Here is a 14,113-nt window from a genome sequence, read left to right as displayed (position 1 = left end):
TATATAATAGAGGAATGTGCAAATTAGCTGAGACACCATAACTTCACGACCAAACAGCAGAAACCTGAGGCTGCATGGTGCCTGGCCGGGGCGAGGGACCTCAGGCCATGTCCCTACCCGGCAGGGCTTGATGGGGGACCATAGGCCGTGCCCCTCACCTGGCGGGGCTTGACGGGGAACCATAGGCCATGCCCCTCCTGCCCCATTGCCAGGCCGGGGGACCTCAGGCCGCGCCCCCTGCCCCAATGCTGGGCCGGGAGACCTGAGGCTGCGGCCCCCGCCCAGAGGAGCTTAACAGGGGTGGGGCCGACCAGGTTTGGGTCTCACCCAATGGGGGTGGGGCCGGCCGGGTTTGGGTCTCCTGCGTTTTCCAAGTGCGTACAGGTGGTGGGCAGGGACTTGACTCTCGGTCCTGCAGCATGCCTCAGACTCTGACAGGAGGGAGATTTTCATAAACATTTTACTAATTTTCTTTCATCTCTGACACTTCTATTATAGAGAAAGGGCAAATAGCCATATTACAATATTTCCTCTAATTAATTCCCTTTTAATGTGCACAAATTTCGTGCACCAGGCCACTAGTATTGAAATAAAAAGGAATTTCAAGGATAGTGCCTATTGCTCTGCATTCCCAAACAGCAGGTAGATAAAATTATAGTAAGGCTCTGAGATCATTGTTTTTTTAAAAACCAATGAAAGTTTCCTTTAGCTCATAAAAACTACATTAATTTTACCAATAATTACCAGCATCACTTCCATTCATATATGTTTCTGTTATTCATCATCTCTAGGTTAAGAAGCACAGAAATAAGTTTAGTTTCCTTGAAGGTCCCCAATTCTTAAGGAAAACTAAAGAAAAATGGAAATACAAAGCAACACATAATCAAAGCATTTTAGGACCAGAACAGGCCTTAAATATACATTTCTGGTCAAACCTTCACATTAAGTTACTTTTAAATCTCCCTTTAATTTAGATTCTGTTTAGATTATAGGTATGTGAGCTACTGCATCTGCCTTGCCCACCCCCAAAGAATTATTTAAGGTAATAAAAGAGCTCCCTAGTAAGACACAGAACAAATGGTAACTTTATTTGGAATTCTTCACACTGACAATGAAAAACTACAGCACAGGCTTAATGCTGCCATGTACAGAAAACTGGCAACTCATGATTTGTCACAGTCATAAATCTGTGTATGATGTGACTTTCCATGATACGTATCCGATCTGTACATTCAGTTTTCTCTCCCATCTATGGCAATAACACAAAACCTCACAGACCCCCACCCCAAAGATCCCTAAAGAAAGAACTACATATCTGGAAAGAAACTACATTATCCCTAATGAGCTACATTATCCCTAAATTTAAAAAAAAAAAAAAAAAACACCTTATCAATATTCCTTCTTACCCTCTTAAATCTGTTTATATTTATTTACTCTTTAGAATTCTATACTATAAATTCTTCAGAAGATATTATAGAAAATCCTCTTATTTTTAAATACTCTACATAGTATTAAGCATATGGGTTATTAATTTTTAGAAGTATTTAGACATTTAACTAACATTTTCCTTCATAATTAGAAGTATAGCCCTAAAATAGTATTCTGTATTTTACAGAAATACCCAGACTTAAACAAACATTTTTAATGTAGGGATATAAAAGAAAATAGTGGAGACAATCCTCAAAGAAAATAATGTAAATTCTGCATTTTTACAGTGAAAATGTTAGCACTATGTTTTTTATCAGTAGTAACTTATAGTCATTACACCATGGAATTCAATTAACAGATTAGACATACACTACAGTAATTTAGGTCAAAAATGATTTGTTCCACATTAACCTTTTGCACTCGGATGTCAAGTGTGACTCGACACGGTTAGCATTAGAATAAAGGAATCAAGAAAAAAGCAAGTGAGTGCAAAGGGTTAAGTATCAACAAGAAACACAACTAGAATCAGAATACTGACATTCAACACCTAAAAACAGAACTAGGTAATGTTTGGAATGTGCTCAGGAGTTGTACTATAATGAAGGAGTAAAAACTGTTCCACTATGAATTATATAGCCACAAAAGGGAAGAAAACAAATAGCTGAAAATAAAATAATCTACTAAAGCTGGGTTTTAATAAACCATAAATGCAAGCATAGCATTCACATAGTTTTGTCTATTTATCTGAGCAGTACTGAAATAGGACAAATAGGCCCAAAGAAATGATTTTAGTTAGGATGATGAATATACAACCTGAATCTCAGGACAGAAAGGTATTGGTGAGGGGAACAGGGATGTCTTGGACTGTTTCATTTCATTTCACTTGAACTGGGGCATAAAGCCAGGGTCCTAGAATCCAAGTTAGGGTATAACCCAAAATTTGTACCTATTCTCTTTCTCCAACACATGAAGTCGCAATAAAGCTTCTCCTTTATTATCTTAATTGACATGAACGGATAAAGTAAAAAAAATGGTAGCAAAGTGAAACAGTGAGCACTAAACCAAAACTTTGGAAATGGTGAAAGCAATGAAGGTCACAGACAAAGGCCTGGCCCATATCATCATGATCACAACCTTCCTAGTTTATGCTCTACCAGTTCAGAAATGAGACTAAGTTCTTGCCTCCAAGCAGGGCTCTAGGGTCCAGAGTGATGCCCACTCTTTAGAATCTATACTAATAAAAGGGTAATATGCTAATTAGACTAGATAGACCTGACATTCTTCCAGACAAAGCCACAGTGGCGGGGGCGAAAGCAGAGGCATTAGGGGTGATCAGGCCGGCAGGGGAGAGTGGTTAGGGGCAATCAGGCCGTCAGGGGAGAGTGGTTAGGGGGATCAGGCCAGCAAGAGAGCAATTAGGGGCATCAGGCAGGCAGGCAGAGGCAGTTAGGGGTGGTCAGGCAGGCAGGCAGAGGTGGTTAGGGGTGATCAGGCAGGCAGGCAGAGGTGGTTAGGGGCGATCAGGCAGGCAGGCAGAGTGATTGGGGAGATCAGGCAGGCAGGTAGGTAGGTGAGTGGTTAGGAGCCAGTGGTCCCGGATTGCAAGAGGAATGCCCGACTGCCCTGCAGTATCGGGCCTAAACTGGCAGTTGGACATCCCTCGAGGGGTCCCAGATTGGAGAGGGTGCAGGCCGGGCTGGGGGACCCCCCGCCCCCGCATGAATTTCGCGACCCACAGGTTGAGAACCGCTGCTGTAGCACCTAAGACCATCGGAAAACACAGATATTTACATTACAATTCATAACAGTAGCAAAATTACAGTTATGAAGTAGCAACAAAAATAATTTTATGGTTGGGGGTCACCACAACATGAGGAACTGTATTAAAGGGTCGCAGCATTAGAAAGGTTGAGAACCACTGGTCTAGATGATCATTGTAAAGTTCTATTCAAGAGTTCCATTTCTATTGCAAATTGAAATATTTACATGATATCAATATTAAATTACAAAAGGCTTACTGTATATTCTGAGGGTGTTGAGGGGTGAAGATTAATAGAAAGATGTTTTAAATCAATTTCCTTCTTAAGACATGCTTAAGGAAAACAACACAATTAATCAGACGCAGCCTTGGAATCAGGGTGAGTGGCCTAGCTCTAGCCCTGTTCTGGCATGCAAAGAACAGTGGTACCTTGAATAAATATAGGATTGCTCCGTGTGAGAGCACAGGTGCCAAGCAATAACCAAGGATCCAACAGAGAACTCTTCTCGGCCTGGTGACCTGGATTAGCATATCTCTAAACCTACACCTGAGGGAAAAGGAGAAGATATCCCTGGTCAAACTGATTTTACAAGGCTTTGCTTCGGTGCCTACAATGGGAATAGGAACTGCATAGTAAATAAGAGTCGAATGTATTTATTATAGGACTTCCTGGCTGGTTTATAGATGCTCTGCATTTACATATTTTTTGTTTGTTTATTTGTTTGTTTGAATCCTTAACCTGAGGATAGTTTTTCCATTGATTTATTTTTTAAAAGAGAGTAGAGGGGAGGGAAAAGGGAGGAGACAGAGAGAGAGAAACATCTATGTGAGAGAGACATAATGATTGGTTGCCTCCCACATGCAACCAATCCAGGGATCAAGCCTGCAACTAAGGTACATGCCCTTGACCAGGAATCGAACCTACGACCCTTTGGTCCAAGGGCTGGTACTCTAACCACTGAGACAAACCATCCAGGGCTACATAGTTTTTGTTAACATAATATCACACTAAAGAAAATACCAACATGTTTTCTGAACCCACTAATGAAAAGACCTCTCAAGTTGAAGATATAATCTCTAACATCAAATGTATCAGATTTCTCAAACTAGAAAGAGTGCCTACATTTTCATCCATTTCCCCCTCACTAGCCAAGGTGAATGCCAGCAAAAAAGTATTCAAACAACATCCCCACAGACACCTTTAATTTATAGTTACCATATGTCTATTTCAACAATGAGAGCTAAACATACATAATCATGACATAAATTTGCATGATGCAAGGCATTTTCCTTATATTGTCTCCTTCAGGTTTTTAACTCTGGTTACAAGGATATTTAATTCATTATCATTATTCGCTAAGGAAGAGAGCAATTGCTACTATTACCATCAACACCATCAAGCTGAGCATATACTCTAAGATCGAGAGTGGGTTATGTTATTAAAACCTGACAGATTCTCCCTTTCAAGAATGTTCTTATACCTCTTGAAAGAAATGATTTTATGAAAAATTCAGATACCACATAATTAAATGGCAAAATGAGTGACATACTGGACTAATGAAACAGGACTCAATGCTAGGATATAAGCTAAAGTTTCAACAGGGCTTCCAGGAAAACAATTTCAATGAAGAGGGATCTGTGTCCCCCAAGTAGGGGATCATTTGTTGCTGAAGATTCTATCTCAAGTTCACAGCAAATGCCTGGGACAAGAGTAGAACTCAAAGAGAGGAGAAATCTAAAAGTATGAATATAAGAATAAATAAGTGGGGAAGTCCTCAGGCTAGTTGAAGAGTTATGTATGAGTGTGGTTTCCTCAGAGAAGATCCCCACCTTGAATAATTATTTTCAAGAATCGCAAAATAGGACAATATTTTGGACCTGCTCTGATAAACTGGCAATCTCTGTAGGTTCCAGAGATAAGAAGTGACACCTAAAACTTTATTTAATATTTCTACAATGACTATAAACAACACGTAGGATGACATAGAAAGAGAAGACTAGAAATACAGTAAGTGTAGAATTGTACACAAAAGCATGTATACAATCTTACCTTACCACTAGATGTAAATGTGTCCACGGTGGAGGAAGTGAGATATTAACATAAGCTACTTACTGCTGTCCATGCATTTCTTTTGCACCGGGCACATAACCATCCATCAGAGATTTCATGAGAAGGGATACCATAACAACCTATAAAATATTAATATGGATTAAAGAATTAGGTATTTTGCATTGTGACAATATTCCACATGTTAGCACTGATTAAATAAAAGACACTACCTACCCTACAGTTTTTGATTCTTAGAACAAAACAAAGATACTTTGGGTTCTCATGGATATCAGTTCCAGGAAATATGAGTGTGGGCATTAATAGTAACTAATGCTCACAATAGTTATTGTAGAGAATACTGATAATTCCTGAATGGGCAATAATAAAACTTCAGACTTTCTTGTCTACTCCTTTACTCATGCAAAACATATTTTAAAATAAGTTGCAATTCAGGAAACAAAGCCTGGAGAAGTTTTAAAATAAAACAAACTTTGACAATATTTGAAATTAATGTAATTTAAAATTACATTTCAAATATTATGTTTAACTAGCTTTAATTTCACTGATAGGGACAGAGGATACACAATTCGTGTTTAGTGATAAAGTGATGTGTTCAATTCCACTTGTTTATTCTGTACATGCCTGACTCAAAAGAACTATGTAAGGAGATAGCTGATGATGCCAATACAAATAGCAATTATGCAGAACCAACAAATATGTTAATCTGACTTCTTGAAATAAGGTTTTCAAAGATTTAAATGAGTAATTTTTAATATCACATTTCTATAACATTTGAGATACGAAGAGAAAATAACAAGTGTAATTACCCAAAGAAAAACCTATCATAGTTAAGCAGAACCATAAAATGTTTAGTTCAAGCACATAAAATATTATGGTTAAACTGCATAGCTAGTATATTCAGAAACCAAGATTAAAATCCTAGCTTTTTTGTGAAATGATGCTTTGCCTCTGATATACATATAATAATGTAGGGTGAGTATGTGTGTGGATACGTGTTATGAATTGATATAAATACAATAAGAAGGTTGCTATAATTATATTTCAAGCAGATTATGTTCAAATACTTTGGGGAAGCTAATAGTATCTGATTAATAAATACATGACAGACAGTAAGACTACCTCAAACCTAATGTAAGATTGGTATTACACTGGGGTAAATACAGTGTATATTATATTATAAACCATTCATACTACACTGACAAGGAGAAACCCTGTAATTCGGTATTGTATAAAACTGGAGAAAAAAGAATGATTATACCTACTCATACTTTCATTTTTTACAATGTGAGAAAAAATGATCTAATATACCAATAGTTCAATGCCAAAGATCTGGCAGGTTACATAGGGGTAAGAAATAAAGACTGTGAAGCACTAAAAGCCAATGATTGATGAGTGAGAGATTCATTTACTTGCATGAACCCGTATGCAGCACTTTGCACAGGAAATTAGAAGGCTTGTTCCATCCTCTTCCAGGAAGGCATTAGGTGGCGAATATTCTATATTTTCTTCGCTATAAATAAAACACATCTCTGGAATGAGGGGCTTAGTCTTTCCTCCCGAAGCAACCACGTCATCTAATTTTGTCTCCCATCTAGAATCATTTTCTTCATTGCTGCTATCTGGCTGAAAAACACAATATTTCCACATGAGTGAAAAACATGGAAATGAACTCTTTAGTTCTGCTACTCATATCTACTAACAGCTGTTCCATCCACTAACTTTCAGCTCCTGTTCTTCCTCTTGTTCTCCTTGACCCAACTACTAGCTTTTTCCTAATGCTCTGTCTCAGGCTCCCATCAGGTGCTAAGCTATAGGAACAAGAAGATACTCTGTGCATCTGCTTGTACAAGAAAGTACTGAGCTACTAAAACTATGTTCTTATATAAATAGTTCATGTAAAGCATCAGTTTTTCTAATGATTTTTTTTTCATTTCTTTATTTGCATTTGGTTAACAGAACTGGTTTCACTTACTGAAGAATCTTACCCAGTTACACCTAACAGGAGTGTTATAAAGACCTAAGCTTAAGTCTGTGTAAAAGTATTGAGAGAGTTTTTGAAGGCTTCTGCCTTTCCACAAAGTTTGAAAACATCAAGACAGAAAGATCTGGCAACTGTCATTAAATAAAAAATATAATGTGCAAAACAAAATTGTCACCTCTTATCAAAATATATGGAAAATGTTTACTGTTTATTTGAAACTCTAATAACTATCGTATTATCTACAGAGATATATTAATTTCCCTAAATCTTATCATTTCTGTGGGAATGTTTTAATTAATGGGGAAATATACAGGCATATTACAATATATAAATAAGAATCAATAAAAGGTTGTTTTCCCAAGAAAACAGAAATTTAGTGACTTAAAAGGAAAACAAAAGTGTTTGTCACTCACCAGGGCCACATTCAAAGATGAGCAAGTACTTACTTCCTATTTACAAAGGTCTGAAAATGTGAATTTCACACATTTTCATGCTCTGAAACATCTGAACAGAAAAGCATTTACTTTACATGGATCTTGAGGAGAATATTTCTGATTCAATTAGTGAAAATATAACCCGGAACACAATGTTCACATCAATACACTTTATTGCACCTTAAAATAGATCATGTAGTTCCATCACCCTTACTAGATTCCTAGAGATCATTTTGTCGCTGTTAGAGCTGGAGAATGTGGTCCTCAGGGAGCTAAATGCCATCAGTATAACAGATATGGAATGATATTGAAAACATCATGCATAGCTGGCATCATGCACAGCTGGCTGATGAGTGTACGCTGGACAATTCAGTTTGAATTTAATCCTGTGGTGTCTTTTGCATGGGAAGATAGACACTTAAATGTGGTCCCAGAGCTAACATTTATATTATTGAGAGTGATATTTTCAAGCATAAAACAGAGACTAGTTCTAAGATCTCTCTTGTTAAGCTTTAAGGTCTGTGTTTCTTGGTGAAAGGGGTGGAAAGAAAGGTTGGAATTGTCCCCTGAATGAAATAAACTAAGACCAACAAGTAAACCAATCATTTATTCAAAAGTGGTAACTCACTGTTAGGGAAATGTCTCTCAAGCAGCACTTAGAAATTCTGGTTGGGGCTCTATGATGGCCATTAGCTACATAAATATGAATGTCTTCCTTTCCATGTGCACACTTACCTTACAATGACTCCCTGTGCTTTCACGGCCACAGAAAGAGTGCATCAGTGAGAGGGACCTTGACAATGACCCACCAGCCTCCTTACCTTGTAGTAGGGCATGAGGAGAGCACAGATGGCACAGTGTGGCTCCATTCTGCCCGTGGCTGCATTATACTCCTGCTCAGCCACGAAGTTTGGAGCCTTTGTCTGCCAAAGGTGGACCAGAGGCTTTGCCCAAGACTCCGTTTCTTCCACTTCCTCCTCAATTAATGGAACCTCAGGTAATTCTTAAGAGACAGGGCATGAAAACACAGTAAGTATGAGACCCAGGGTAAAACATCCCTGGTTATAAAAGAAGCAAACATTCCAAAGTGTCTGTGATATTCATGTCAGACAGGAAACCTATTTTATCTTTCAAATAGATTCGGAGAGAAGAGGAACAAAAGTTTCCTTTTCATCCTCTTCATCTTCAAGGACTAGATCAAATATGATGGCCAGACAACCACCCTCCTTTTGACAATATCTCCTTCCCTGCCAGGAATAACTAACCTGTTCAGTTCCCTCCTTTCGACTACACTACTTCCGTAATTCTACTGCTACCAGAACACCTCCCACGGTAAGAGTTTATATGTGTGAGTTAATCTCCAGGCAGCACAGGCATCTGCTAACCCAACAGCTGGCTTACCAATATTTTTAGTTTCCTCACCTAACATAGTGCATGGTTCTATATAAATTTATTAATTAGAGGACTTCATTTAATTAACTTTGGGGCTCAAGAATTCATGACAAATAACATCTGCAGAGCATCTATCATGTTCCAAGCAATATACTGCCATTACATGGATATGAAAGACAATCGCTATGTCAAAACTTCTTATTTGTTCAGTATGATGTCCCCAGAGGGTCAAATTTCTTAAGTATGTGCATCTGTTAACATAAAAGGGACTGAAATACACTCCATGAGAATACCATTTTAGAAAAATTTTATACAAGGGAGAAAAATACAAAAAGACCTAACAGGTTAAGAGAAAAATATTCTTCACTTCAAGAGCAGAGGACAGTGTATCAGAGCAGGTGGGAGCAGCCATAGCTCTGCCCAGTATTTAGTGTCTCGAGCTGTGGCACACTCTAAAATTCCTCACCAGTAGCTTACACAGGCTTAAGAATAAATATTGTGGACAATGTCGTCAATTCCCAAGCATGGGTGTTCCTATGAACTAATGTGCACCAGCCCTGGAATTGTTGACTTACCTATTTTAGAAAAAGTCAAAAGAGATTTGCTCAGATGAAAAAATAAGAAGGGCTCATGAGGCTGAAAATAACTCTAAAGAAGCTAACTAAAGCAAAAAGGAGCATACCTGCTTCCATGTTGGCGGTATTATTATTGCTAATTGCTTACAATGGAAAATGCTTAGTAATCAGGCAGGGGCAGTGGTTTGAAAACACAACAAAAGGTAACAACCTTTGCCTATCTGGATTTGCGATGCAGTAATCTTACTCTAAACATAAACTGCTTCCACCTCAGTTTCCCTACAATAATATTAGAATACTTACTACAAAGACTAAGATTTGAAAAATGAAAGATGGGAGTGAAAAGTTAACCAGGAATTTGAAATAATATTAAACCTGTAACCTATAGGCCAATATCTCCCACATATGTACTAAAAATGGATCTAACAAAAAAGAAATCCAAATTTGAGTAGCTGTTGCTACCACTGATATACAATAAATTCATCATATCACTTACTTTATTATAAAAGATTAAAACACATGCTACAGATAATGCCCTTATCCCTTTAGTTGGTCATAAGTTAATCTGAAGAGTTGTCAAAATATTTTTAGGAAGGGAAGAAATAGTATTTAATTCCTAAAAGCCTAGCAATAATGAAAAAGAAGTAGTGAAAAAGGACAATTCCTGACAATGGACAGAGAGCAAGGGCTACAGCAAGACATGACCTATGATAGCCTATGTAAATTGAGCTTGTCCTCAAACCCTCTCAACACTGACCTAGTAGAGGACCCAGGTCTACAGCTGTCCACCAAAGATGACGCTGTACTCTGGCCCAAGACCATCTGTCTTCTGTTTGGATGCTCCCCAAGCTGGAGTATGCACTGAACACAATAAGTATGTAATACCATACATTTAAAAAAGCACATCAGCAACACTGTGCAGCACCAAGTACAGGGACCTGTCAGTCCAGAGACCTGAATTTAAATTTTAAACCCTTTGAGAAAACTGGACAGATAAATGCCCCCCCCAAAAAAAAGAAAGGAAAAGAAACTAGACCACCTTCTTATGCCAAATACTAGAATAAACTCAAAATAGTCCAGCCAGTGTGGCTCAGTGGTTGAGTGTCAAACCAGCAATCAAAAGGTCATTGGTTCAATTCCTGGTCAGGGCATGTGCCTGGACTGCAGGCTCAATCTCCAATAGGGGGAATGCAGGAGGCAGCTAGTTGACGATGTTTCTCTCTAATTGATATTTCTAACTCTCTATCCCTCCTCCTCCTTCTCTCTCTCTAGAAATCAATAAAAACACATTTTCAAAAAAGAGACTAAACTTAAAATGGATTAAAGACTTAAACATTATACCTAAAACCATAAAACTCCTAGAAGAAAACTTTTTTCTTAGTAATATTTTTCTGATATATATCATCAGGCAAGGGGAATGAAAATATAAACAAATGGGAGTACAACAAACTAAAAAGCTTTGCATCAAAACTAAAAGAAAACCTACTGAATGGAAAAAGATATTTTCCAATGATAGACCTAATAAGAGGTTCCAAAATTTATAAAGAACTCAGACAACTCAAAACAAACAAAAAAAAAAATGCAATTAAGAAACAGGCAGAGGACCTGAACAGACACTTCTCCAAAGAGGACATACAAATGGCAAATCCTATATAATAAGAGCCTAATATGCAAATCGACCGAAGGGTGGAACAACGGGCGGAACGACCGGTCGCTATGACACGCACTGACCACCATGGAGCAGACGCTCAAAGCAGGAGCTGCCCCCAGCCTGCAGGCCCCAGGCCAGCCAAGGTGGGTGCCAGGGGGGCCCCCAATCGCCCCTCTTGTCACCCCACAGAGGGAGGTGACCGCCGGTGGTGGGGGGGGGGGGCAGGGCCAGCAAGCGGGTGGTGCCAGGCTGGCCAAGGCAGAAGGCCCCCCAATCACCCTGCCGGTTGCCCCACAGATTGGCCCTGATCACTGGCCAGGCCTAGAACCCTACCTTGCATGAATTTCATGCACCGGGCCTCTAGTAGACATATAAAACTATGCTCAATCACTAATCATTAGAAAAATGCAAATTAAAACCACAATGAGCTAGCACCTCACGTATCAGAATGGCTATCATCAGTAAATCAACAAACAACAAGTGATGAAAGTCCAAGAGATCTGTGAAAACATTACCAGCATAAAATTCCCTTCTTTCCCAACTGTATTCTCAACAAAAACAAAAGAAGAATTAATAGTATAACAGCAGTTCTCAAGATAAGGAGTTTATGGACTCTAGGAGACAAACACACATAATTTCACAGGGTCTGTATGGTCAAAAATACTTTTATGATAATACAAACCTGTTATTTGTCTGTCACCCTGTCAACATTTGTTATGTGTGATTCAAAGCAATGGAGGGTAAAACTATGCCTTCACTTGAATTAAGGCAGTGGCACCAATGCAGTCATTATATTCGACTACCTTGTAGTGTGTGTGTGTCTGGGAGGGAGGGAGGGAGGGAGGGAGGGAGGGAGGGAGGGAGGGAGTATGGATGGGGGACAGTTTTGTTTTTCCATCTCCATGTGAATTACCTTCCTGCTCTCTGAAGTCCAAACCACAATCCTTTCTCCTGAGCTCAAAATGGCATATAAATCCCTCAACTGCCCCATTTGTCCTTGGGTCTCATATTCTAATGGATCCCCCATGTGTACATACATATCAACTTTGCTTATTTTTCTGTAAATATACATGTTAATTTGATTAATGTCCTCTGTAAAAGTATCCCCCCAAAAAGTACCCACTTAAAAATATATAATTATGGCATGGCCACATTATACCAGCATTAGAAAGGGCGCTTTTGAAGAATATTAATGAAGTATAACATAAATACATGTTTTATGTAACATATAATACTAAGTAAAAATAAATATTAACTTAGAGAAAAATCAGAACATAAGACTGTATATAGAGAATGATGTCAATTCTATAAAAATTTATTTAAAAGTCTGGAATAAAGGACAGGGGTGTTGTAAGTTTTCATAATTATGAAAATACTAGAGGCCCGGTGCATGACATTCATGCACTGTGGGGGTGGGGTGGGGGTGTCCCCTCAGCTTGGCCTACACCCTCTCGCAGTCCGGGACCCCTTGGGGGATGTCCACTTGCTGGCCCAGGCCCCATCCGATCCCCTCCGGGGAGATGGGGCCTAAGCCGGCAGATAGACACCCTCTCACAGTCCGGGACCCCTCGCTCCTTACTGCCTGCCTGCAGCACCGCTGCACTTGCCAGCCGTGAGCAGAAGCCGGGCTCGGTGCTCTCCAGCGCTGCCATGGAGGCGGGAGAGGCTCCGGCCACCACCACAAGCCCACCAGCCACAAGCCCGGCTTCGGGCTGAGCAGCACTCCCCCTGTGGGAGTGCCCTGACCACCAGGGGACAGGTCCTGCATTGAGCATCTGCCCCCTGGTAGTCCGTGCGCATTATAGCGACCAGTCGTTCCGCCCTTCGGTCTATTTGCGTATTAGGGTTTTATTATATAGGATATAATCTTTAAAGTTTGAAAAAATGTGTTCAGAATAATATGAGGTAGGTCCTATTCAGATTTATTCACTTCTCAGTACAAGATTTTTGAACAAATTTTACTTACTCAATGTAAGTGGATTTCTCAATAGAAAAACATTTGGGCGATTGTGGAAGGGCTGCTGCCAGGACTTGCTGGTGGAGCCTGGCAGATGGGGAAAGCCATCAACTCTGCTACAGTACAATTTCCCTTTACCAGTCACCACAATGATTTTGCTGCTGAGGTTAGGTTCCAGAGATGTGTTTTGGCTGGTATAGCACTATTCTCTGCTATGAAGAACACAGCAGCATCTGTTATCTTTCAGGTACTTGAACAAAATCTCAGCCCTGGGAAGCATTATATATATGATTTCAAATGTCCTAGAGGAAATTGGGGGTGGGGGGAAGAGGGCAAGAATGAGTTACTCAAAAAAAGCAAAGAAATTCAAATTTGGGAACGTTATTGTTCCCATACAAACTATTGCACAATCTGTTGTCAAGCTGTATTTCAATGATTTTTTAAAACTCTGAATTTCAAAGGTTTGTAAAGGTATGTTCAAAGTACAAAAGGGAAAAAACATACCAAGTACAAAAGAAAAAAAATCACAGGGCTTTTTACATATGATTTTACTAGGAAGTGGTGACATTAGGGGAAGTGGTGACATTACAGCACACCCCTTCTAATTTCCTATTACAAAACAATGCCCTGATACTTGTACCTCTCAGGGTTGGGGGGTTTTCACTGAGAACTTTGGCATTATCAATGTTGCTTAAATTTCTTAAAGAATGTTCACTCATATTTCACCAATGTGTGTTTTCTTACAATACACACGGACAACAACAAGGAATACTGCAGATGATCTACTATCGCAACAGAGATGGCTGGTTCTTATCAGACATTTATACGTGCTCACTTCAGCTTCTTTTATCAGTACTGAGCCATT

General features: G+C 39.3%; 1 protein-coding gene across 5 annotated transcripts in view; it reads right to left on the bottom strand.

Moving 5' to 3' along the window:
• Window positions 1-14,113, bottom strand: part of KDM4C (lysine demethylase 4C) — a 332,885-nt gene that overhangs the window by 117,492 nt on the left and 201,280 nt on the right. For all 5 annotated transcript variants that reach the window (XM_079790592.1, XM_079790594.1, XM_079790590.1 and 2 more), the window contains exons 13-15: window positions 8,495-8,676; window positions 6,668-6,881; window positions 5,301-5,377 (exon numbers count right to left, since the gene is read on the bottom strand). In XM_079790592.1, coding sequence (XP_079646718.1) covers window positions 5,301-5,377; window positions 6,668-6,881; window positions 8,495-8,676 — 473 coding nt within the window. The remainder of the gene's footprint in view (window positions 1-5,300; window positions 5,378-6,667; window positions 6,882-8,494; window positions 8,677-14,113) is intronic.

Source organism: Cnephaeus nilssonii (genome assembly GCF_951640355.1).
Source record: "Cnephaeus nilssonii genome assembly, chromosome: 14".
Classification (NCBI taxonomy): Eukaryota; Metazoa; Chordata; class Mammalia; order Chiroptera; family Vespertilionidae; genus Cnephaeus; species Cnephaeus nilssonii.
The sequence above is the reverse complement of the archived record's forward strand: the minus strand, read 5'-3'. Positions and strand labels throughout refer to the sequence as shown.